Source organism: Sitophilus oryzae, unplaced genomic scaffold, assembly GCF_002938485.1.
Source record: "Sitophilus oryzae breed Bouriz unplaced genomic scaffold, Soryzae_2.0 scaffold_863_pilon_pilon, whole genome shotgun sequence".
In the NCBI taxonomy this organism is placed as follows: domain Eukaryota; kingdom Metazoa; phylum Arthropoda; class Insecta; order Coleoptera; family Curculionidae; genus Sitophilus; species Sitophilus oryzae.
The window spans coordinates 1,668,452-1,691,938 of NW_022147487.1; the positions used below are offsets into that span (position 1 = coordinate 1,668,452).

Below are 23,487 nucleotides of genomic sequence, written 5' to 3' on the forward strand. Positions count from 1 at the left end.
TTAAAAGTGTCATGAATTGTTTCGAGAAAAGGATGATATTTCTTGGATAGGGTGTATTGGACTTGGCGGGGCACACCGTGCACCTAGTTTTATTTAAAAATACATATCAGTTTTCTTCTTCCTTCTTCCTCAACCCACATTCATTCACACCTAGAAATAGGTCTATCTTTGTGCTGTATTTAACCACCCTTTATCTACCATTTCCCTAATATCGTCCACCCAACGTTTCTGTGGACGTCCCACACTTCTTTTAGGTTATCTTGGCCTCCACACTGTTATTCTATGCGTGCCGATCTGTCTTTATCCAGTCTAGCAACATGTCCAGCCCATTGCCATTTCGTTTTAGCCACTTGTTGAATTATACCGGTAACTCCTGCCTCCTGATGTTTTCATTACGAATTTTGTCTCGTAGACAGACCTCTAGCAACCTAGCATATTTGCATCGTTCCATAGTTCTTTGAGTTGTCAAGAGTTTAATTTAAATGCTAGGTTAGATTAGGTTATAGGTTGCTGGGGTTTGGGATCATATTTGATCCCTCACTCGGAGGCCTTGGGCCCATTGCGATACCCCTGCATTGTTTTACCAAACCTTCCTCTCATTCTTTCTTTGCGTTACAGCACTTCCAGCTCTTTGCAAAGTTCCCAGCTTCTGCTGCTTCGTGTAGTCCCTCCAAAAAACCTTGCCCTAAAGTTTTAAAGCGTCGGTATTCCAATGCCGGACAGTAGCACAGCAGGTGCTCTATGGTTTCTTCTTCCTCTCCGCATTCTCTGCAGTAGTCGTCGTCGGAAACTTCCCATCTTACGAGGTTTACCCCCGTGGGACAGTTTCCAGTGACGACACCTACAATTATGCGTACTAGGTCCTTTTTGTGCTCTAGTAGTTGTTTTGTCTTTTTGCTATCTACCACTGGCCATATTCTTCGAGCTATAGCGCAGTCCTCACGGTGTTGCCACATCTCTTGCTGCTTGGCTTTGATGGTAGTTCCTATAGCCACCTTCAGTCTGTTGATGGTCACAAGTGGTGGGTCATCTGCCACGGCCTCTCCACTGGCCTTTAGCGAGTCTGTCTGCTTCCTGATTGCCCACCACATTGCTATGGTCTGGCACCCAGCACAGAGTAGCCCGGCCCCGACGCAGCCAGGACAGTGCTTCTCGGCATTCCATTACAGTTTTCGATCTCACTGATTACATGGTGATGCTTCTTAAAGCGGCCAAGCTGTCAGAGTATATCACTGTATCCCCTATTGGTCTATCAGCAATTTTCTCTCGTATACATCTAGCCGCTTCCTTTATGGCGTAAACCTCTGCTTGTAGAACATTACAGCCATCCGATAGCCTCAAAGATCGTCAGACATCAGTTTCTCTGAGAAGATGCCTACACCTGTGCCCCCTGAATTTGCGGAAGCATCTGTGTAGACTGCTATCTCTTGAGTGTTCATTACTCGGTTGCTTTCCCATTCTTCTCTTGTCGGGATGCGAATCCTTATCTTTTCTCCAAAATTATGTCTGGTGAGCATATAGTCCGTTTTCTGGTCTAGCAGATGTGGACTCGTGTTCACCATGATTTTTCCTATCACTGGCAATATCCTCGAGTGACCGTAGTTGGTCTGGTTCCACAGATTGGATTCCCTTAATCTTAGGGCACCCTAAGCGGCCAGATCCTTCACGAGCCAGTCGATTGATTGCAAGTCCAGAATTGCTTCTATAATTTGAATACTAACAAGTGTTATATACTTTTCGCTTTAGATTTATAAGGATCGTATTGTTCTTTAGAATATGTTCTAATTTGTCGAAGGCTATAAATGCTAATCGTATATGTATTTGTATCATTGGTATCGTCATTATTCTCAGCTTATTCAACTATTTCCAATTATGGTGTTACCTCTCTCACATGTTTAGATACTCTTTTTGTAGTTGGACACATTGTTGTCTATTGTTGGCTATGGCTGGCCCAAGTTATCCCTGCTAATTTCCAGATATCATGGTCCCATCTCAGGTCTGGTCTTCATCTAGGTCTATTAATTCCTCGTGGGTACCATGCTGTAATTTTTGTGGTCCATCTGTTGTCCGTCCTTCTTGCCAGGTGTCCTGCTCATTGCCACTTGAGGGATCTGATTCTGTGGATGACATCTTTTACATGGGTCATATCCACTCTATTCTTTTTCGGTCCTTCTTGGTTATTCTCAGTATATTTCGTTCCATTGAGCGTTGTGTGACCTGCAGTTTTCTTATAATGAGTCCTGGTTTTGCAAGCATAGGTCATGACTGGTAGTACATATTGGTCGAATGTTTTCTTCTTTAGATAAAGTAGCATTCTAGATTTAAATATGATTGAGTTTCTTCCATATTATGTACTCGCTGCTAAACTTAATTCTTCAGTTGATTTCTGGCAGTAGAGATACCGAGCTGTGTATTAGTTGTCCCAAATATATGTATTCTTCTACTATTTCCAGTTCTGTGTTATTATTTATTAGAATGCCTTTTCTGTCTACTAGTTCGTTGTACATTACTTTAGTTTTCGTTAAATTCCACTTTGAGATCTACTACAATAATTATTGGTATAATAATATTTAAATGAATACAAATAGTATTTTCTAGAGTATCTGTCTCGACATTGCTCTGAATTCTTTATTGAAAATTTATGACCGCATAGCGGGTCAGACTTTGAGGCGTCGTCGTCTATGAATAAGAGCGGCCGTCGCGACGCCACAAACCATAAAAAAGAGTTTTCGCATTTCTGAATCATTCAAATCCATCCCTTAATCCTCTACTAGACATTCTTTTTTATGAGTATGATTACTTTCAAGGCTGGTGGCTATAAAAATAAATCGTTTTCAATAAAGAGCCCCAGATAGAAACAGTTTCACTAATAAAATCTATATGATATGATATTTTTTTTATAAATATCTATACTAATATATAAAATCCTTAAATGAGTGACATACTCATTAATCACGATCCTGCTCAAACCACTCAACGTAAGAAGCTCAATTTTGGCATACAGGTTGATTCTAGGGTGTAGAGGTTAGATAGAAGGGATTTTTCGAAATTCTAGTTGCAAGAGGGTGAAACCACCCCTCAAATATTACAATATTTTTTATTTAAAAAACGGTCAAGTTTCCGAAAAAACGCTTAAACATGTATATTTTATTTTGTTGTACATATTTTAAGATTTTTTATAAATTTATACACGGTGTTTCATAAAATATGACCATTGAGTAATCACGATTCTGCTTAAATTGTTTGACGTTTAAAGCTGATTTTTGGTAAACGGATTGACTATGGGGTGTAGAGGTTCGATAAGGAAGGGTTTCACGAATCTCAAATTCCAAGAAGGTGAAAACGCCTCTCAAATATTACAGTTTTTGTTATTTAAAAAACGGTTAGCCTTTCGGGAAAACGCTTGGACAAGCATAATTTATTTGGTTTTTTACATATTTTGAATTTTTTTAAAAAATCATACAGGGTGTTCCAAAAAGCTGGGTAATTTCTTAACCACGATTCTGCTTAAACTGCTTGACGTAAAAAGCTTATTTTTGGCAAAGGAATTTTTCGAAAGTCAAATTCCAACGAGATGAAACTACCCCTCAAATATTACCAAGTTATATAATAATATCGCCATATTGTTTTTTCTCATGCTGACATAAATGTGAGAAAATTTTATCCAGTTTGTATGTTAATGGAAATTCTTGCTTTTCTTTATCATCACCATTACAAATGATTAATTCGACGCGAACGAAGTCGCTGGTACACGCTAGTAATTTAATATTTTTTTAGTTTTTAGGACTTTGGTTGCCCTCATTTGGACCATGTTGCCTGCACGGTTCAGGGTTCAGGGTTCAGGGCCTATAATGACATTGATGAGTCTTGTTTGGCCATTTGATCTGCCTTTTTGTTAACCTTTTGACCCTCGTGGCCTGGTAATTCAGTTATATAACAAACGTGTGTGCTAAAACTCCAAAAAGCTGCACGATATAAAGAACTTTTATTGGATATTGTCACGTAGAGGTAAAACTTTCTATATACCTGAAAATTTTATGGGTATCGAATAACAAAGCCCGACAGTATCAGTTTCGAGTTTCGACTTGAGGTAAATTTAGTAAGAAAGAATTTGAGAAGTATGATAGCAGGAATTTCAACAAAAATGAAGCGAATTTATTTATCCATGTAGTCCTTCATAATAAAATCTAAGATTTTCCCTTATAACTTTTGATTTTTAAATGACACCCTCGGTATTTTGTTACTTTATTTAATAGAAAATGACACTCTGAATTGAATGACATATCATATGTCAATTTTTGACATTTTCGAATATGGTTTATTTGAAATTGCAACATGCGATTCATAACGACAATTTGACTCGAAATACCAAGTATGTGGTACAAAATTATTCGTAAAAAATACTTTTTCCAAATATGTTAATGATCCACCCTCGTTCCATTTGAAAAAATTGAGATATGATTAAAAATACGATTTGGGCATCTTTTAACTGGCCAGGACATGACACTAAAAACATTAGATGATCGAATCTATTTTTCCAAGGCTCCTTGATTAAAACTTAATGTTTTTAACACATCCATGGCACTCTAGATTGAAAGTTAAAGTTAAATTTTGTTTTAAATCGTTATAAAATACAGTAAAAATTATACTGTTAACAACCTTCAGAGCCCACACTTATTGTTTCTTTTTCAGATCATAATTATTCTAACAAGTGTTGAACAACGAGTGATTCATAATATATTACTCCCACAAAAATTTCCTTAATTTGTAAATGTGTATATGTAGTATAAATTAAAGTAAATTTAAAATTGTAAAGAGCTTAATTTAGCTAAATTGATAGTAGGGATGCTGATGTTCTGTTTATTATTTACGAATTTCTTAATTCATATATTATTATTTGACTACTCATTACATAAATACAGGGTAAGTCTTAAATAAGTGCAAATATTTTCAGGACTGGTAGATCTCGATAAAAGAAACATATTTTCCCTTTATTGTTTTTCAAATTAGTTAAAGTTATTTTACTTTGAAAATTTTCAAAAAAAAATGTATTTTTTACTAAAATTTTGCGAACCACTGGATCTTTTCTGGAGTTTCTTTTTTATAAATTTATCTAATACCTATGTTGTCATATTATCAAGACATTATGTTTTTAACTAAAAAGTAAAAAAAAAATTAAAAAAAATTCAATTTTTTTAAAAAATTACTAGTGAAGAGATGTTCCATTATTTTTTTTCACAAGTAACAATTTTTGAAGCTACATTCTTTAGATTCACAATAATCACACTATAATTCAAGTTCCGACACAATTTTTTTCCAGATTTAGTATATACTTTGTATAAAACCCATCTTATTAAATAGTTGAGACGGGGTTACTGAGACTGCCATCACTGGATATTATGTATTAAATTATTTAATATTCCTACTGCAGCAGTAATAAACCTAAAACTGGCTCCAAAATATCCGTATTTTTTGACAAATTTACGGCTCTCTAGTTCTAGTTGGAAAGTTTCCACGAATTCAAAAACCTTTTCCTCAAATTTTAAATGTTTCTCGCCTGTAACCTGTAAAACTAGGTCAGAGAGTTTGAAAAATATAAAGAAACTTTCAATGAAGCATTTTTTTATATAAATTTAAATATACACCACATTAATATTGATTATATTGCTTAAAATTTAAGATTTTAAAAGAACACAAATATATATATATACAGTGTGACCCACTCAAGACCGGGCACCCTCCATAAAATCTGTGTTTATAGTCCGATTTTGATGATTTTTTTTCCAAATATAAAGTTTCAAAAAATGTACTTTAGGGCTCAATGTCATGTTATTTCACAAAAAAACAAGGCCTACTTAATAAAGTTTTTGTGGTGAAAATTTGCAAAATCATATTAGCTATTTTTTCAAAAAATTTGAGTACACCCTACATTCGGCATCCCCAAAACAGTTCTGTACCAAATTTCGTTTAAAAATATTAATTATTAATAATTCTGCAGTTAAATTAAATAATTCACTATTTTTGCCAATTTAACGATGAGTTATCAAGTAACCCTTGAAAAACAATCCACGACAACGAGTTTTACATAAACAATGATAAAAATACTACAAGCAACACAATAACCGAATAATAAGTTAAACATATTCAAATAATTCTAGTTGCTTCTACCAGCCCTCCATTCAGTTCAATACATTTGTCGCATCTTTTCTTAGATTAACAGTTATATTCCTAAGCTGCTGTGGTGTAATATTTGCAGAAGCCTCTGTAATTCTAATACGTAATTCATCTACAGATTGAGGTCTAGACTTTGTAAACTTGTTGCTTTAAGAAACCCCAAAGAAAGAAATCAAGGGGGTGTTAGGGTCCGGGGATCTCGGTGGCCACTCAATTAGCGGGCTATTTCGACCTATCCACTTATTTTCAAAATTTTCATTTAACCATTCCCTGACAACTGCCGCGTTATGCACAGGTGATCCGTCCAATTGAAATTTTTAAATTCAAACGGGTTTGGCATGGTAAATTATGTATTGCATCCCAAAAGTCATTAATCGTGAAAATTCAAAAAACGTTGGACTATTCAAATTTCTCTCAAAAAATATGGACAATTGATTCTATCATCAATGCCAAGTATGCCAAGTATGCCACACCACACATTTAATTTCTGAGAATACTGTCTTCTTGTGTATTGATCACCCATTCAGAGTTTTCTGACTGCCCAGAATCGCCGAATTTTGAGAGGATACTACCCAGTTTGTACTAAATGTTGCTCATCACTAAATAAAATTTCTTTTTAAGAAATTTCTATTATTTAAATACTCTGCTTGAGCCCATAAGCAGAATTCTAATCGTCTAACATCATCTCCGTTTTCCAAAGTGTGTAAAATCTTGGTTTAAAGGTTTAACTTTATTAGTTCGCAAACATCTCCTAATATTTTCCCTTGGTATATCCAAATCAACACTGGCGCCTCTAATGCTTGCACGAGGGGATTGTTACGAAAATATTCTAATATTTCCTTCATTCCGCCTATTTATCTGATGTTCCGGCCTTCTGTTTTTAGTAAGTATTTTGACACACAACCAGTTCCATTAAAAACTCTATTTATTCTGTTGAACCGTGCTTCTACTTACTGCAGGTCTGTCGGGATGTCTGTTGTTAAATTCTCTGGCAGCTTCTCCTGCTTGAAGATAGTTATCACCCACTAAACGAATAATTTCAATTTTATCCCTAATATTTAATTGTTCCATAATGCAAATAATATTTCTGACACAACACTTTTCTGCGTGCTATTAAATTAATATTCAAATTCTACGCTGCAAGAATTGACAGCTAATAAAACCCATTGTTGTGGATTGTTTTTTCAAGGGTTACGGATAACTCATCGTTAAATAGGCAAAAATAGAGAATTATTTAATTTAACTGCAGAATTATTAATAATTAATATTTTTAAACGAAATTTGGTACAGAACTGTTTTGGGGATGCCGAATGTAGGGTGTACTCAAATTTTTGAAAAAAAAATCGCTAATATGATTTTGCAAATTTTTCACCACAAAACTTTATTAAGTAGGCCTAGTTTTTGTGAAATAACATGACATTGAGCACTAAAGCATTTTTTTGAAACTTTATATTTGAAAAAAAATCATCAAAATCGGACTATAAACACAGATTTTATGGAGGGTGCGGTCTTGAGTGGGTCACACTGTATATTACATTGAAATATTTTTAGAATTGCAAAAACTCGTTGGCAAAATTGCTGAAAATGTTTTCGAATAAACCAGTTAAAATAATGGAATTTGTAGTATGTTTCTGATGGAATTTTATCTGTTAAGAACAAAAAATACATTGTTGTGTTTATTTCCTTTGTGCTTTTATTTATTAATGTTTTAACACACATTTATTCATCTACCTAACCTAATTAGACCAAAACTTTTATTTTTCTGATACCACTAATCATTGTTTTAAAACCTTTAATCAAACACATTCATAATTTATAGGTAGCAATGAAATGTATATACAGTATGTCCCCGGACTGGTTGAAAATCAACCATATTATCATGTTTTTTAGTTTTCTCGAAAAACGGTAAGGAAATTTGGAAAAGTATAAACGGGCTTCGATTTTAGAACAAGCAAAAATTTGTACGAAGAATGTATTTTTCTCAAAATGTGAATAATAAAAAAGTGTTTTCTCTTGTAAAAACAATCCGGGGACATACTGTATAAGTATGGTTAATTTATTAGTCGTATATTATACTTAAAAAAGTATTAGGTATAGATAAGTTACTATATTATATTCTAATCCTTATATCTCAATATTATATTATTCAAAGCATGAAAAATAGGTACTGTACCGCACATGCCTAAATATAGCAAAAGACTGTATAGAACCATATTGAGTATATTCACCTAGATTTCAAATCAAGATATAATCTAATTAAATTAATTAGTTTAAACACCATTAGGCACTACGGTACATATATGGACTTTGAATCTAAAAAATTATAAAATAATGACTACGTATAGTGTTACCAACGGATCTGTAGCTACGGGGTATCGGCAGGGGAACGCAGTTGTAAACAAAACACGCCCAATTTCATTCATAAAATAGGCATGGGCGTACCGTGTTATTTGAAAATAATGTGTATCATAAACATAATACTCAGATTAATAATTTTTTTCAAAAAACTTTATGCTGTTTGAATCGCGACTGTTGATTTAGCAGATAAACACTAAAAGCTTTTATTAAAGCTCCCTTAAATATTTCGAATCATTTTATTATTGTGTTGTTAATATAATAGAAGAAATAATTACAGCTGGGGACAGTTGGAACCTTTGGTGTTACACAGCAAAATAAAACACTAAATCAGTACAATACATCAAAACACTTTTAATTTTCCACTGGACGCACGTTTCGCTAACCATATCTGCCATCAGCAGATGATCAAGACTGAGTCTTGAGGTATATTTATTTATACATCTATACTAACTATATTTTTTTCTATAATACATAATTTTAGATATAACTATTTCCAGCAAAAAAAAATCTTGAAAATAGTTAACTTTGGAAGCGCAAACAAAACATAATTTTACTCACCAGTAGATCCAATATTGCCTATTACACCAGATATGGTATCGCTCCGCCAGCAGTTTTTAAAGGTTAGGTCATTGTCTACACATATGTTACATCCAAATAGATAATACTTGGCTATATTTTCGAATATCGCGTATATATATTTATATCTCTCTCTGCAATATAATGGGCCGCTCCATTAATATTTATCTGTTATTTTAACATTTACGCCAAAAAAATTCATTTGATTTTAATAACCCCCTAAGCGTTTCCCTGCAAAAGGAAAATTCGATTCTTCCTGCAATTTTTGCAAAAGCTTTCTAATTGTGGGGACGAGTTTGAATTCGAGATAAAATCTATTTATCAAATTCCTGACCACTTCGAAAAAGTCGTTGAGCTTTTCGACAGCAGTCTCACGTGGTCGTTTCTTTCCAGAGAGGATATCATTTTATCGGGGTTAGTTTTCAGCCTTTTTTTTATCTTCTGTGTGAATTTTTTTATAGCCGATACGCTAACTCCGGTATAAAGAAATATCCGCTCAAGTTTACGTTTAAGCGGCAACTCAAGCGAACTCTCTGTAGCTTCTTCATCGCAAACCCTATTATGAACACAAGGAAATACACCAAATGAGATTTCATCCACGTTATTATTAACTTACCTATATAAATTAGCTATTATTTCTCTTGTCTGACTATGTAGCGTCTTACCCTTAACAAATTTATTCGTTTTAAAACACAAATATACGATCAAACTTGATATTAATAATTAAAAACTACGAACGAAAAACATTATAACAAGATAACAAAACAATAAAACACAACTTAACTATCAAATATACTAAAAATATAGGAATAAAGTTTAGGATAACCGGTATAAAATAATGAAATAAAGTAATAATGATCAAAAAAATGACACCGCCACTGGATATTTCAATAGTATTCAATATTCCTACTCTTTTCAGAAGAGACCGTGAAGTTGGGGATAAAGCAAGCGAATAGGAAAGGCGTAAAAGCCATGGCAACCGCCTGGTAACAAATCCTGTGACGTACTCTCGCCAATCATGTTCGATGAATAGGCGACCATGCGCGGCGATGCCGGTTTGCCAATGATATCGTTGAAAAATCTTCAACTTTCATAATAAGCAGATTATACAGAATGAAAGAAATAAGTTATTAAATAAAACATATCGAACAATATGTATTGTTATTTACTTTATGAGGTGTAAAAATGTTTATCTGTTATTGATACCAAATGGTATTATTCCTATATGTCACTTTATAAATAGGAATCAGTAGCGCGAATTCTACAGGGTATAGCAAATTCAAATAATCTAAAAAGATATTGAAATATATGAAACATACTTGAATCTTGAATCAAATGACAAAAACGGTCAAATCGATTTGTCTCAATCATTCCAGATCATTCGGTCAACTGTCAGGCGGTATAAAATTAGGCTGGTTAGCTAGAAATATAAAATACACAAAAAATAAGCATTTTTTTAATATTGAAATTGAACGGTTGTTTTAATTTAAATTCAAAAATATCCAAAAAATATAATTATTTTTTAATTCTCCCCATGCTAATTATAGTTTTACGCATTCACATAATTTAATATTACTTAAGTATGACGGATGCTCGTTGATATAAACACACAATTTTTATATCTTTTTCCTTCTGATACCTATTTACTTTCTCTAAATTTATTGTAAGGAATTTTAATTCACCTGTATGGATTTTATTATTTCGTACCCATAGCACGTTATATTGCCATTAACTTATTTATTTATAGCGAAAATTTAATGACGTTTGATTTAACGCCATTTTGCAATATATCAAGACTTAATTATTGTTAATAAAACAACACAGTAATTTTCTAACACGAATTATTTGGCCTATTATTGTCTCTGAAAATATTATTACATATTACTAGCACCAGTAATAATGGTGTAAAGGACACAAAACTTGGAATATATCATAAACAAATAACATTATACAATGGTATTTAAACTGGTTGATATCACGTTTTGATGTGTTTTCAGGAAAAAAAGCAGATGTTTACTGCAGTAAAATCTGATATTTTCAGCCTTGTACGAGTTCTCAGGAAAATATCACACACCTGCAGATGTATAAGATAAGTTTCTCGCATGATAATAAAGAAATTTATGTTTATTGAAAAGTTTGACAATACATATAACGGTTGTGTTTCAAAAGTGGCTCACACCTATAACTTTTTTTATTTTTGCAGACCAAAAAAACGAGGTTTGGAAATGATTACAACTTTTGATTTTTAAATGGTATCGGTATTTTTTTACTTCATTCGATAGAAAATGACACTCTGAATAGAATGACATAGCATGTCAACTGTTGACATTTTCGCTTAATTTATTATGTAATGGCAAAACATTATGAATAATTAAATAAATAAATCTGAATAAATAAAACAATAAAGAACGGCTGGATAAATTTTAGTGATCTCTGATTTGTTGGATTCGTCTCCGCCCCGATTAGCAGAATAGTTGTTAAAATACATACACAAATTAATTTTTCACTAAATTAGGTTTGGAACCCCGCTAAATTCCGCAATTGACAGCTCACGTCAAGCACGCTTATATATTATCGCTTGTTTGTAATAATTATTGATGTCTACTGCAAATCAGTGACATTAAAATTTCCAAAAAAAAAGATTTTTTGCTAAAATTTTGGGAACCACTGGATCTTTTCTGGGGTTTCTTTCTTGTAAATTTAATCTAATACCTATATTGCCATATTATAAAGAAATTATGTTTTTTAACTAAAAACTAAAAAAAAATCCAAAAATTTTTCAAAAAATTTCAAATTTTTAATTTTTTTTTCGCGAGTAAAAACCTCATAGGCGAGTTTCTGGGGTTGAACTATACTACCAGTTAAAATACTTGCACTTATTTCTGGGACACCCTGTAGAATAGAAATTCAACGAAAAATGGCATATACAAACCTAGAAAGATATTGAAAAAATATGTAAAAATGTAAAGTAAACATAGAAATCAAATGATAACAACTGTCAATTCGATTGTATAGGCGGTACTTTGTTAATAAACTAATCATTAAATAAAAAGAGTAAAGAAAGAGTCAAATAATATTAGATTTATCAAAACTAATTTGTGAAATACATTGTCTAGTGTTTTGGTGATAAACCTCTCTAAGCAATATCTAGATCTAGAATATGAAGAATTAGTACACTTTAATAAATAGTAATATACCTACTTAATAAAAATATGTTTTAATATTGTATTTTCAGCTGAACAAACAAAATATTTGCAATGTTCGTACTATCAGCCTGCTCTGTTGCGATATGGTTAATATTTTGACCGGTTGACACAAATATTTGCATAAGTTGATGACCCCAGGACTCTAGGTCATTAAAATATACTTCAAATTATGATACGGCTCAAATAATGATACCGTTTGAATATTAAATATTATACTTAACGGATATCGAACTATAACATGTTTAATTTAAACAATTAGTTTGTTGACAGTAATCAAATAAATTAATGAATATTATTTTTGTATTTCTGTCAATTTATTAAAAGAGATTATAAAAAGCTGTTCACCTCTCAAATGCAATACTTATTTTAGTACTAGATTTTATTCTACAATAATTAATTGTAGATATTCATAAATGACTATGAATTATAAACATTTTACAAATTCATTATAGAACTATTATAAAACATGCGATGTTCCTTTAGCTACTTGGGATTTAATTTAAAAAAAGCTGCATACAAATGAACAGATGCTCGTCCTTCAACAGACGTAACATATTTCTTCTCACACACCGATTTTATAGTTAAGGTTAAATTCCCCGCGTTGTTGTTTATTTGTTTTTCTCCAGATTTTGTTTGGTTTTCCTTCTTAAAACGATTTTATGAATTCGGTAAACTTTACAAAATATAAACGAAATATATCTATTTAAATATTTTTTTTATTTATTTATCCTACTATAGCCATAAAAATATCTTACAGAATTGTCTAACAATCATCTTTTTTGAAAAAGAAATTTTTAAAATTTAGAATTATTTGAAAAAATTATTGGATTTTTTTAAAATTTTTACTTAAAAAAACATAAAACATAATTCAAAATGTAAGCAAAAACCAATTTTTTAAACGTGCAAGGTAAAAAATCTCTGTTATTTTGGACTTATTTGAAAAACCGTAAAAGGAAAATATGTTCCTTTTATCGAGATCTACCAGCGCTGAAAATATTTGCACTTATTTATGACTCACCCTGTACAGTCTCCCATAATGAATTTTTATGCAAATTACTTATAAATAACTGCTTTGTTGAATTTAATAACTGCTTGGTTGAATGAAATGATATTATATCAAAAAATCTTCGTCTTATCAAATCTATCAATCTAACCAGTATTGCCAGAAATTTTCGAGCGAATTTCTTCAGTGAACTTGCATCACAGGAGCCATGAGAACCTGTCCAACAGCAGCAATGGAGGTCATTCTAGATCTAACACCACTGCACATTGTCATTGGTAGATATGCCAATGCGACAATGATTAGAATGGTCACTAACGGAATTAGTACTGGGAGAATTGTCAGATCAGGGGCTTGGAACACCCTCAAAAAGGAAATAACACTCCTGCAACTCCCAGTGGACGATATGCCAAGAACGTACAACTTTGACAAACATGTCAATGTAGTATTGAGCAATAAGAAGGATTGGAAGAGCGAAACGCTTGCCCAGCAGTTAAAAGACCATACCATAACTTGGTATACTGATGCTTCCAAAATCAATACGGGAACAGGGATCGGAGTGTTTGGGCCGAGAGCTAATTACTCCGAACCAATGGGCACTTACCCTAGTATCCTACAGGCAGAAATCTACGCTATCGAGAGATGCGTACAACTTATCTTAGATAGGAACTATCGGAAACAAGAAATAGCCATCTTATCTGATAGTCAAACAGCGTTAAAGGCGATCAACTCAGTATCAATCAATTCGAAATTGGTCAAAGAATGCATAGAGAAGCTGAATAAATTAGGCAAAGAAAACAAAGTCCGCCTACACTGGGTGCCTGCTCACCAAGGGATAGAAGGCAATGAAAAAGCAAATAATCTAGCTAGGAAAGGAGCGAACACTCCACTAACTGGACCAGAACCGTTCTGCTTTCCAAGTGGTAACCAACTCAAGGCGGAACTCAAGAACTTGGAAGATTCCATCCGCAACCTGGAATGGAAATCTTGCAATGGTCTAAGACACTCGAAGAAGTTTCTGAGGGCTTATGATCAAGAAAAATCACAGATCTTCCTGGGTCTGAGTTAGAACAATCTTCGAATTGTCACGGGGTTTTTAACAGGACACTGTCTCCTCAATGAACACCTCAGTAGATTGAAACTAAGAAGAAACGGCGAATGCAGATTCTGTGGGGAAGATGGGGAAACACCAGTACACCTCATCACTGAGTGCGCCGAGACGACAACCATTCGTGCCATGAATTTTGGTACGACTGATATTGGAGATGGAGAACTACCCTCTATAAAACCGTCCCAGATACTGGCTTTTGTCAAAGCCCTGGGACTGTATGATGAGTTATGATTCAAGAAAGGGGGACACAATGGATCTGTAAGGTCGAAGTGATTAACCCCCCTCCCACTCATTCTAAATTCTAAAAAAAAATTCAGTGAACTTTAAAAAACCTTCATATTCCTTCAACATTGCAACAAATTCCAGCTCTTGTTAAAAATCATGAAATTTCGGGTATTTTATCTATTTTATATTTAGGAGAAATTTTTTAAAAGCTTATTTCTGGTAATTTTTGGATACCCCTGTATTTAAATAAACTTTTTATTAAAAAAAATGACACGATCAAAAATGCTGTGACAGAATGCTCGACAGCAGCCTTATAAAGTTTGTTTCAAAAAATGCTTTGCTTACAATAACTGCTTAAACTGAGAACAATTAAACATGATCAGACTTATTAGATATGTTTTCCGTTTACTTATTTATTTCTTTTCAACAATTTTGGAAACAATTTTTATTGCGCAAAATGCTTAAAAGATTCAGCCGTTCAATCGACAAAATTTGACTGTAAAATCCTTCATGTTGAAGGAAATCCTTCAATTCTGGGAACACTGAATCTAACCCACAAAAAACCTCCATAAAAATGTCTCAATAAAAAAAGTTCTTTAAGAATCAATATAGCTAGAGACCTAAAGAATACACAAGACGAACTAATCATATTCTAATATTATTAATGCACTTACTGGCATTCATTCATGATCTCCTCCTGACTCCTCACTTGAACAGGAGCCAACTTCTCCACTGATTCATCGTAGTTCCCGAAACATTTCGTAATTTTTTCGTCGAAAGTATTCACCAGGTCTTCCAGAGATCCAGAGAAAGTTTCTGTAAAGTTATCATCGGATGGGTTGTTGATTGTATCAGTGGTCGGGTTGTTCTGGGCAGCATTCTGTTCATTTTTCAGTTGGACGTTGGATTTTGGAGAGATCAGCTCGACGATGTTCGAGTTGTTGGTGAGGTCTTCGTTCAGATCGTTCAAAACCTGAAACGGATTAAGGAATAATTAATTATCGGCTCTGGTGCACAATAGGTCCCCACGCATTTAACACTTTTTTGGGATTTTTTTGCAAGATTATCTTAAACTGAATATTTTTAAGCATAAAAATTGTTGGATGAATGTGTTTTATCTTTAAAAAGCGGCAAAAAAACGTATTTTAGGTACAGGCGACGGACAGTAAATATGTTAAATTTTCTACACGGATTCAGTAAAAACATCACATATTAGTACTTTATTACCTTATATAGACGTGGAATGATCTAATTTAAGCACAAAAATGTAACGAATCTTCTTTGTAAGCATAAAAATTAAGAAAATATATTTATTTACATCAGCTCAAGCTAGCAATTTTATGACTTTTTCGATTGACAGTTAATCGATCATCGGTATGTCATCTATGGCCTTCGCATAGAATTTGCGACGTTGTCAATAAAATTACTTTATATGATTTTCTTCTGAAATAAAGTTGTTGTGGAGGGACTTAAAACGGTAAGTTATCACTTTAGTGCAACAAAAATTGAACTGTCTAGTAGCTTATTCGTTAGTGTGGATTATTTTAAAGCAATTTCTGAAATAAAATTTGCGGATTTTTCAGGTTCTACGAAAATATAAGTTTTTTTAATATATACTGTTTTTCGACGCGTAATCAATGAAGTTTTGTCATTAGGCTCAATTAGGTTAGCCTGGTTATTTGGAAGGTGGTAATGCATTGGTTAGCCTGGTTATTTGGAGGGTGTTAATGCAATGGTTAGCCTGGTTATTTGGAGGGTGGTAATGCATTGGTTAGCCTGGTTATTTGGAGGGTGTTAATGCATTGGTTAGCCTGGTTATTTGGGGGTGTTAATGCATTGGTTAGCCTGGTTATTTGGAGGGTGGTAATGCATTGGTTAGCATGGTTATTTGGAGGGTGTTAATGCATTGGTTAGCCTGGTTATTTGGGGGTGTTAATGCATTGGTTAGGTTAGGTTGATAGGCTGGTTATTTGGAGGGTGGTAATGCATTGGTTAGCCTGATTATTTGGAGGGTGTTAATGCATTGGTTAGCCTGGTGATTTGGAGGGTGTTAATGCATTGGTTAGCCTGGTTATTTGGGGGTGTTAATGCATTGGTTAGGTTAGGTTAGATATTCTGGTTATTTGGAGGGTGGTAATGCATTGGTTAGTCTGGTTATTTGGAGGGTGTTAATGCATTGGTTAGCCTGGTTATTTGGGGGTGTTAATGCATTGGTTAGGTTAGGTTGGTGGGGAGTGTTTGGAAGTACGCAGATCACATCGATTTCGGAATCCGGGAAAAATATATTTTTAAACAATTGTGCTAAATACTGTGTAATGATTTTATTGTCAATTTATTTTTATAGTGTTTTTGTTTTGCCTCGTTTATTATATTTTTAATTTTTCGTGTTCTTAAAGTGCGTACTAAATGTAAAAAAAATGAATATAAAGTAGAACGTTTTCGTCGATTTTACTCAGGGTGAGTATGGCAACACTGTGCATAACCTTGTATTTTACTGTCTTTATGAAGGTTATAATAGGGAGTTTTCGCATTGAAATGTAGTGAAAATTTGGAATTTTCAATTATTTTTTTTCGTAGAAAAAGTGGTTCATCCAACAATTTTTTTCTTTTAAACCATTCCATTAACTATGGGATCCACATTAAAAATTAAAAAAACCACGATTTCGTGGGGACCTGTTCTGCACAAGACCCTTAATTATCTTTATAATAGTATTTGGAACAATGTAAATGTAAGAAATCTGGGAAAGATTGAAGTCTTTCAAAGTCTGAAGCAAATATACAGACAGATGCCAAAAATTTCGTGAGTATTAATATCATCTTAAATCAAAACACTCAATCTTTGAAAAAGTAAAGAATGAATTCCTGTCATAGATATTTTAGGAAAAGTGTTTTCGATGTATCTTTTCCCGAAAAAGAATCAGCTGTGGCTGTGAACGCATTTCCTCGAATCTAAACATATAAATAGGCTTAAATTCACGAAAATATTTTAAAATTTAGGAGGAATAATACTAGGAACTAACTTGTGACATCTAGTATATTTTTAAAGAAATAAATAAATATAGGATTAACAATTTCTTAAATATTTTTCAACGTAAAGTGGTTTAAACAGTGGTAATAGTATATTGTTTTACTAGAAGTAAAAATGACACTTTTTGTGGCGAGGCTGTACGTTTGACATTACAGGCCAGCCACAAAAAGTCATTTTTAATTTTTACTCCGAATAGAACATGCTATTTTTTTTCAAACGTCACAAATAATTTTTTAAACAATTTCAAACATTCCAAATAATATAAAACGATTTAAAAGTAATACCTTGTATGTAATTATATATCGAGATACTATGGTTACGCTCGTTGAATTCGACACTTTATGTCAGTTTAGTGACATATTTTCGTACTTTTGTGTTTAGGCATGGTTTAGGCACAAATTACCTATAACAGATGCGAAAGAAAGCGACTGCATCGGAAACCGTTCGGCAAACCCGACACGCCTATTGAGTGGTGTAAATACACCAGTCGTTTAGTCCGGAAACCCATGCTGTGTCGTATTCGCTTGCTGGAGTGACATAGTGCGTGGTTATATGTTTCTTTTTAAAAACGCGTGTAGGATTTTTGTTGAACTTTTGAACTGTTATTTCTAAGTTTTGGTAATTTGTATATCTTATTTAAAATGGGATACAAATGTGTTTATTTATAAGGAAAAATAAGATATTTATAGTATAAAAAATTAATTTATTTAACAAAATTTAATTAACAATGTGACAAAATAGTTACCTTTCTATTGGTTCTATTGGACTTTTTTCGACTATATAAATCTTCATTTGTAAACTTTAATACATCAAATATTTTCAATCTAATAAATCATTTAATGATGTAAATAAGAGGAAATTTCTCACATGGGTGGTCAAATTCTATAGTTTTCATTATATCAAACAGCCTCTGAGAAATGTTTTCAACTCAAAATGCCTTTAATTATGTTTGACTACATCATTAAAAAGGGTCTTCAAATACATCAATGTGATATTTGTCTAAAATTTGCAAAAGAATCCGAATCTCTGGATAACTCGAAATTATTTACCCATTGATCATGAAAGTGGAAAAATTTGTTCATTTTATTTACAGGCTGGAAAAATTATTTATATTAAATTTTGATGAGTTTTGCACTGAAGAAAACATTCAGAGGCTGTTTGATATAATGAAAACTATAGAATTTGACCAACCATGTGAGAAATTTCCTCTTATTTACATAATTAAATTATTTATTAGATTGAAAATACTTTATGCATTAAAGTTTACAAATAAAGATTTATATAGTCGAAAAAAAATCCGATAGAACCAATAGAAAAGTAACTATTTTGTCACATCTTTAATTAAATTTTGTTAAATAAATTAATTTTTTATACTATAAATATCTTTTTTTTCCTAATCTCCTACGAACTGATATAATATGACGAGTAATCTATTAAATTACTGTGAGATTATATGCCTCGATAACATATTGGTGCAGATTATTTTCACCCAAACTATACATTGATGCGGACTGTCTATGAACTCTTTCTGAAGGTCACAGAAACCTGAACGCGGAATTCGGTGTTCTTTCGCATCTGTTATAGTTAATTTGTGGTTTAGGCGTAAAATTGCTTTACTTTTATGCCTAGGCGTTAAAATCACTTTTTATATTGTCAATCACGTCAAAAATTAATACTAATGTGACGTTTGTAAAAAAAACACGTTTGCTAGTTTTAGTTAAAGACTTTTTATACAAGAAAAAAAAAATAAGTAAGGTTTTTTTCTCTGAATCAGTCTAAAAAAATCTGAAGTAATGTGCCTAATACATTAAACATTTTAAGACGCTAATAGATATTATTTATATATAACAGCTCAATATTATATAACAGCTCAATTAACACAGTTTTTTAAATAAGGCAATGAATTGATGCTGCGGTATGTAACACATCCAACAAAAAAAAGAGAAAAATAAATATGCATGATAAAAAGCAAGAAATCTTGAGAAGGTTTCGTCACAAAAGTGCGGCCTTTCAATATCCTACGCACAGGTTACTGAAAACGATTCTTTTATGGACATAGCGAATCTACTTGTTTATTTGACCTTTTTTTCTTAATTCGTTTCAGAAACACCCAGTACAAGAAGAATTATCTTGGCCAGTTTTCATTATTTGCGTTCTATTCAAGCTTTTCAAAGTTAGATAATCATTTTAAATGTCAATTAACAAAAGAAAATTTTTTATTAGAAGTAATAACAATTTTCTCCTTTGCAAGGCAGTTTGGGTTATGTCAAATCGAAATAAATTATATTAGAGTTTAGATGCAATATGCTCTTCAATAAAGATTAGGTACAGAGTATAGGCGACTATAAACTTTGGTATAGGCAAAGTTTACAGAATTATAGGTACCTAAAATTCAAAAAAGGAATAATGAAATGTCAGTCAACATTTGACAGACCTAAACACAGGATGACGAGCTTTGATTTTTGTTTGTAGAGTTAATAAACTAGCAAAAAAAAAAGAAAATTATTGATTTAAAAAATCAACAGATGGAATTTAGGTTGTTACAAGAAATATATTTTTAGAGGTTGGTGATAATTTTTTGAGTGCAATAACTGTATCACAGAACTGTATCCAGTTAAGCAAACTAACAACTAATACTGTATGATCGAATAAAAACGCCGTCAGCGATGGCTATGAAATGAAGATCGCTGTCATTTTATATGTAAAATTATGTGGGAAATGTCATCGATAGTCATTTCCTAGCCATAGTTGACGCCGTTTTTATTCGATCATACGGTATACACTAGCTTAAATAATAATAATACCGAAGCAAAATATCAATTGGGAGTATAAACATTACAAAGAAATGAATGCAACAAAAGCCTGAAACAAATCTTTAAACGATATTTGAATCTATTAGTAGGTACTATACGACCGAAAAAAAAACGGCGTCAGAGGTGGTTTGGAAATGAAGATCGTTGTCAATTTGTACGTAAAATTATATGAGAAATATCATCAATCGATATTTTCAAGCCAACTGGACGCCGTCTTTTTCGATCATACGGTATTTTAAAGAAAAATGTCGTTTTCTTAGAAACACTATAAACGAGTTTTTAAGAAACTTTAGAAATACTAGAAATTCATCTTGGTGAAAATATTAATAAAAAACCTAGGTACGCAGAATATGTTTGAAAGTTGTTTAGGAAAATATTGATGGTTTTTAGCCATTCTTGTCTAACAATCTTAATGTTAAGGATGCATAGCATATTGATAAAACACTAAAACCTTAATTTTCATAAATCAGAAATTCGAAGTTTTGAAAATGTGAGGTATAAAATGGTCTAAATATATCGCCAATGGATGAGCACCGTCTATCCCATTATTTGGTTTAATAAACTATAATAGTAACTGAGATTCTTTTTTGTTTCCAGATCCTTATAATAGCAAGATGTGTGAAGTCAATCAATTGCAAATTAAATAGCCACTTAAGAGAAATTAATACTAGACCAAAACATTGGAGAATTATTAGCTAGTATAATCCAAATAATTTGAGAAAATTACGAATATACTGACATACAACAAAAATGGAATTATACAACTGCCTCTTTGTAAGATAATCACCAAAGTAATTTAAAAAAAACTATCCATATTTAGAGGTTGTTTTAATAAAAATAAAGAAAATCATTTTTTTAAAACCTTATCATCATCAACAAAACAAACACCTACACCCCCAAAATCACCTTCCTCCTACTTTATAGCACCTCACAACCCTACGCCATCAGCTGCCGACCCTATGTCATCAACAAGGGCGATTTCCACCCTTAAAGCCTTACCTGGTTCAGGTCCTTCAGCTTCTTGTTGCTGTTCATGATGTCGTGCTCGTTGTTCTTGTACGACTGGAACTCCCCCGAGCCCCATTCGTCACCCCCGTCCTCGAACTGCGCCAGGGGCGCCTCAAACTTTAATTCGGCCATTTTGGCGGCCAGGTCCCGCATGGTCTGTGACGTCACGACGCGGGCGGGCGATGTCGGTCGCCGGCTCGATACACCACGAAGTTAGCGAATTGGACGAAGTTCGAAAATCGACTGAAGCAGAGATGGCGTGCCGTCCGCGAATCGGCGAAGCAGGAGAGCGAGCGGTGTGCGACGTTGTCACGTCCTCGAATTCGTTTTTCCCTAAAAAATATGTCGTAGGGACGTATTCAATGATTAAAGAAAACAAGGACTAATAACACCAGAATCGAAATTGTTACCAGTGTAATTGATCAATTAAAATATACAGGGTGTTCCTTAATGACATGCTAATATTTAAGAGGGTGATTTTTGGACCTATTCTAAGAAACAAACTTCATATGAATAGATGTCCTAAATATCTTAACTTTTGAGATACAGGGTGGTAAAATTTTCTATTTTTTTTTTCAAAATATCTCTGATGTTATATTTAATACACGTCTTGCATGCATCAAAGTGCTTATTTTGACATACAATAACATTGTTTTATTTCTTAAGTTCCTTTCAGCCGATGCAAAAATGATTTCCACATCGTGAAGCAAAACTGACTTTATTTTTTTAAGCAAAAACTATGCATCGGACGAAAAAAATCAAGAGATAAGAAATGAATGAAGATTTTGAAAATAACTTTTATTTTAAGAGAAGTCAGTGGTGTACTACTTTTTTCTCCAAAAATATTCAATGTAAAACCCGTACGACGGCACTGGTTAAAATAAATAAAAAAAATTGTACACCAAAAACAGGTATATTGATGCATAGAAGACGTGTATCAAGTTTCATAAAGATATCTATAACAAAATCAAAGTTATTATAAAAAAAAGTTTTGTTACAAAATTTTACCACACTGTATCTCAAAAATTAAAATGTTTAGGACATACATTTATACAGCGGCGTGCGGTGACAATTATAGGCGGGGAAGCGAATCGGTAAAAAACCCTATTTCGAGACATTACTTTTACATTTTCTTAAAAAACTTACCTTTGAAAATTCCGAGGCCAATTCCATTGTTCCATTAAAATTCTATCGAAAATTGTTAAACAAACAAAAACACATAAAGTTATAATAGTTAAAATACGATATTTTAAATTAATTTTCCGAAGCACTTGACGCGCGATAGGCACCTATTTGTATTTGAGGTCTATTCGTCTATCAGCCATTGCAAATTTGTCTATAACATCATCATAAAATTTTGGATTTAATTTATTTTAATATTACCTATAAAATCGCAAGCGAACCCGTCCCGATAAATTAAAAGTCAAGGAAGGCGGCCGAAAGATCGCTGCCGTGGCTAGCAACTGTGCGCGATATTTCGGCTTAAATTTGCCGTTTGCGTTCGAGGTCAATAACACCTACATGAAGGAGGGATAGGCGACCGGCGGCGATTCCCAGGCGCGCATCCATGCAGTAAAAGGCTAATTAAATTTACTAGATATGTTTATGTAAGGTTTCAAATAAATAATTTTAACAAATTAAATTAATCTTTTGTTATAAAATAACAGTATTATTTTTAACTATTTATTTCTTTTTATCTTTAAAAAGTTTAGGGAAGCGGTGCTTCCATGGACCGCACGCCGCTGCATTTATATGAACTTTTTCTCTTAGAATAGGCCCAAGAATCACCCTCTTAAATATTAGTATATCATTAAGGAACACCCTGTATGTATAATGTAATTTTTTTTCAATTACAAAAAGCGCGTCACATTTATATGTAATGATCTCGAACACAATTTGCAAAATTTGTATTTCTTAAAAAGTATTAAAATTCTTCCGATCTAAAGAAAATCTATTAGACACGGCAGCGCTGTAAAAAAGATGCTAGC

General features: G+C 32.8%; 1 protein-coding gene across 1 annotated transcript in view; it reads right to left on the minus strand.

Annotated features, from left to right (window-relative positions):
* Positions 1 to 21,712, minus strand: part of LOC115890363 (fasciculation and elongation protein zeta-2-like) — a 37,032-nt gene extending 15,320 nt beyond the window's left edge. Inside the window, exons 1-2 of the mRNA XM_030910571.1 lie at positions 21,491 to 21,712; positions 15,325 to 15,623 (exon numbers count right to left, since the gene is read on the minus strand). Coding sequence (XP_030766431.1) covers positions 15,325 to 15,623; positions 21,491 to 21,652 — 461 coding nt within the window. The 5' untranslated portion in view covers positions 21,653 to 21,712. The remainder of the gene's footprint in view (positions 1 to 15,324; positions 15,624 to 21,490) is intronic.
* Positions 21,713 to 23,487: the final 1,775 nt, after the last annotated feature.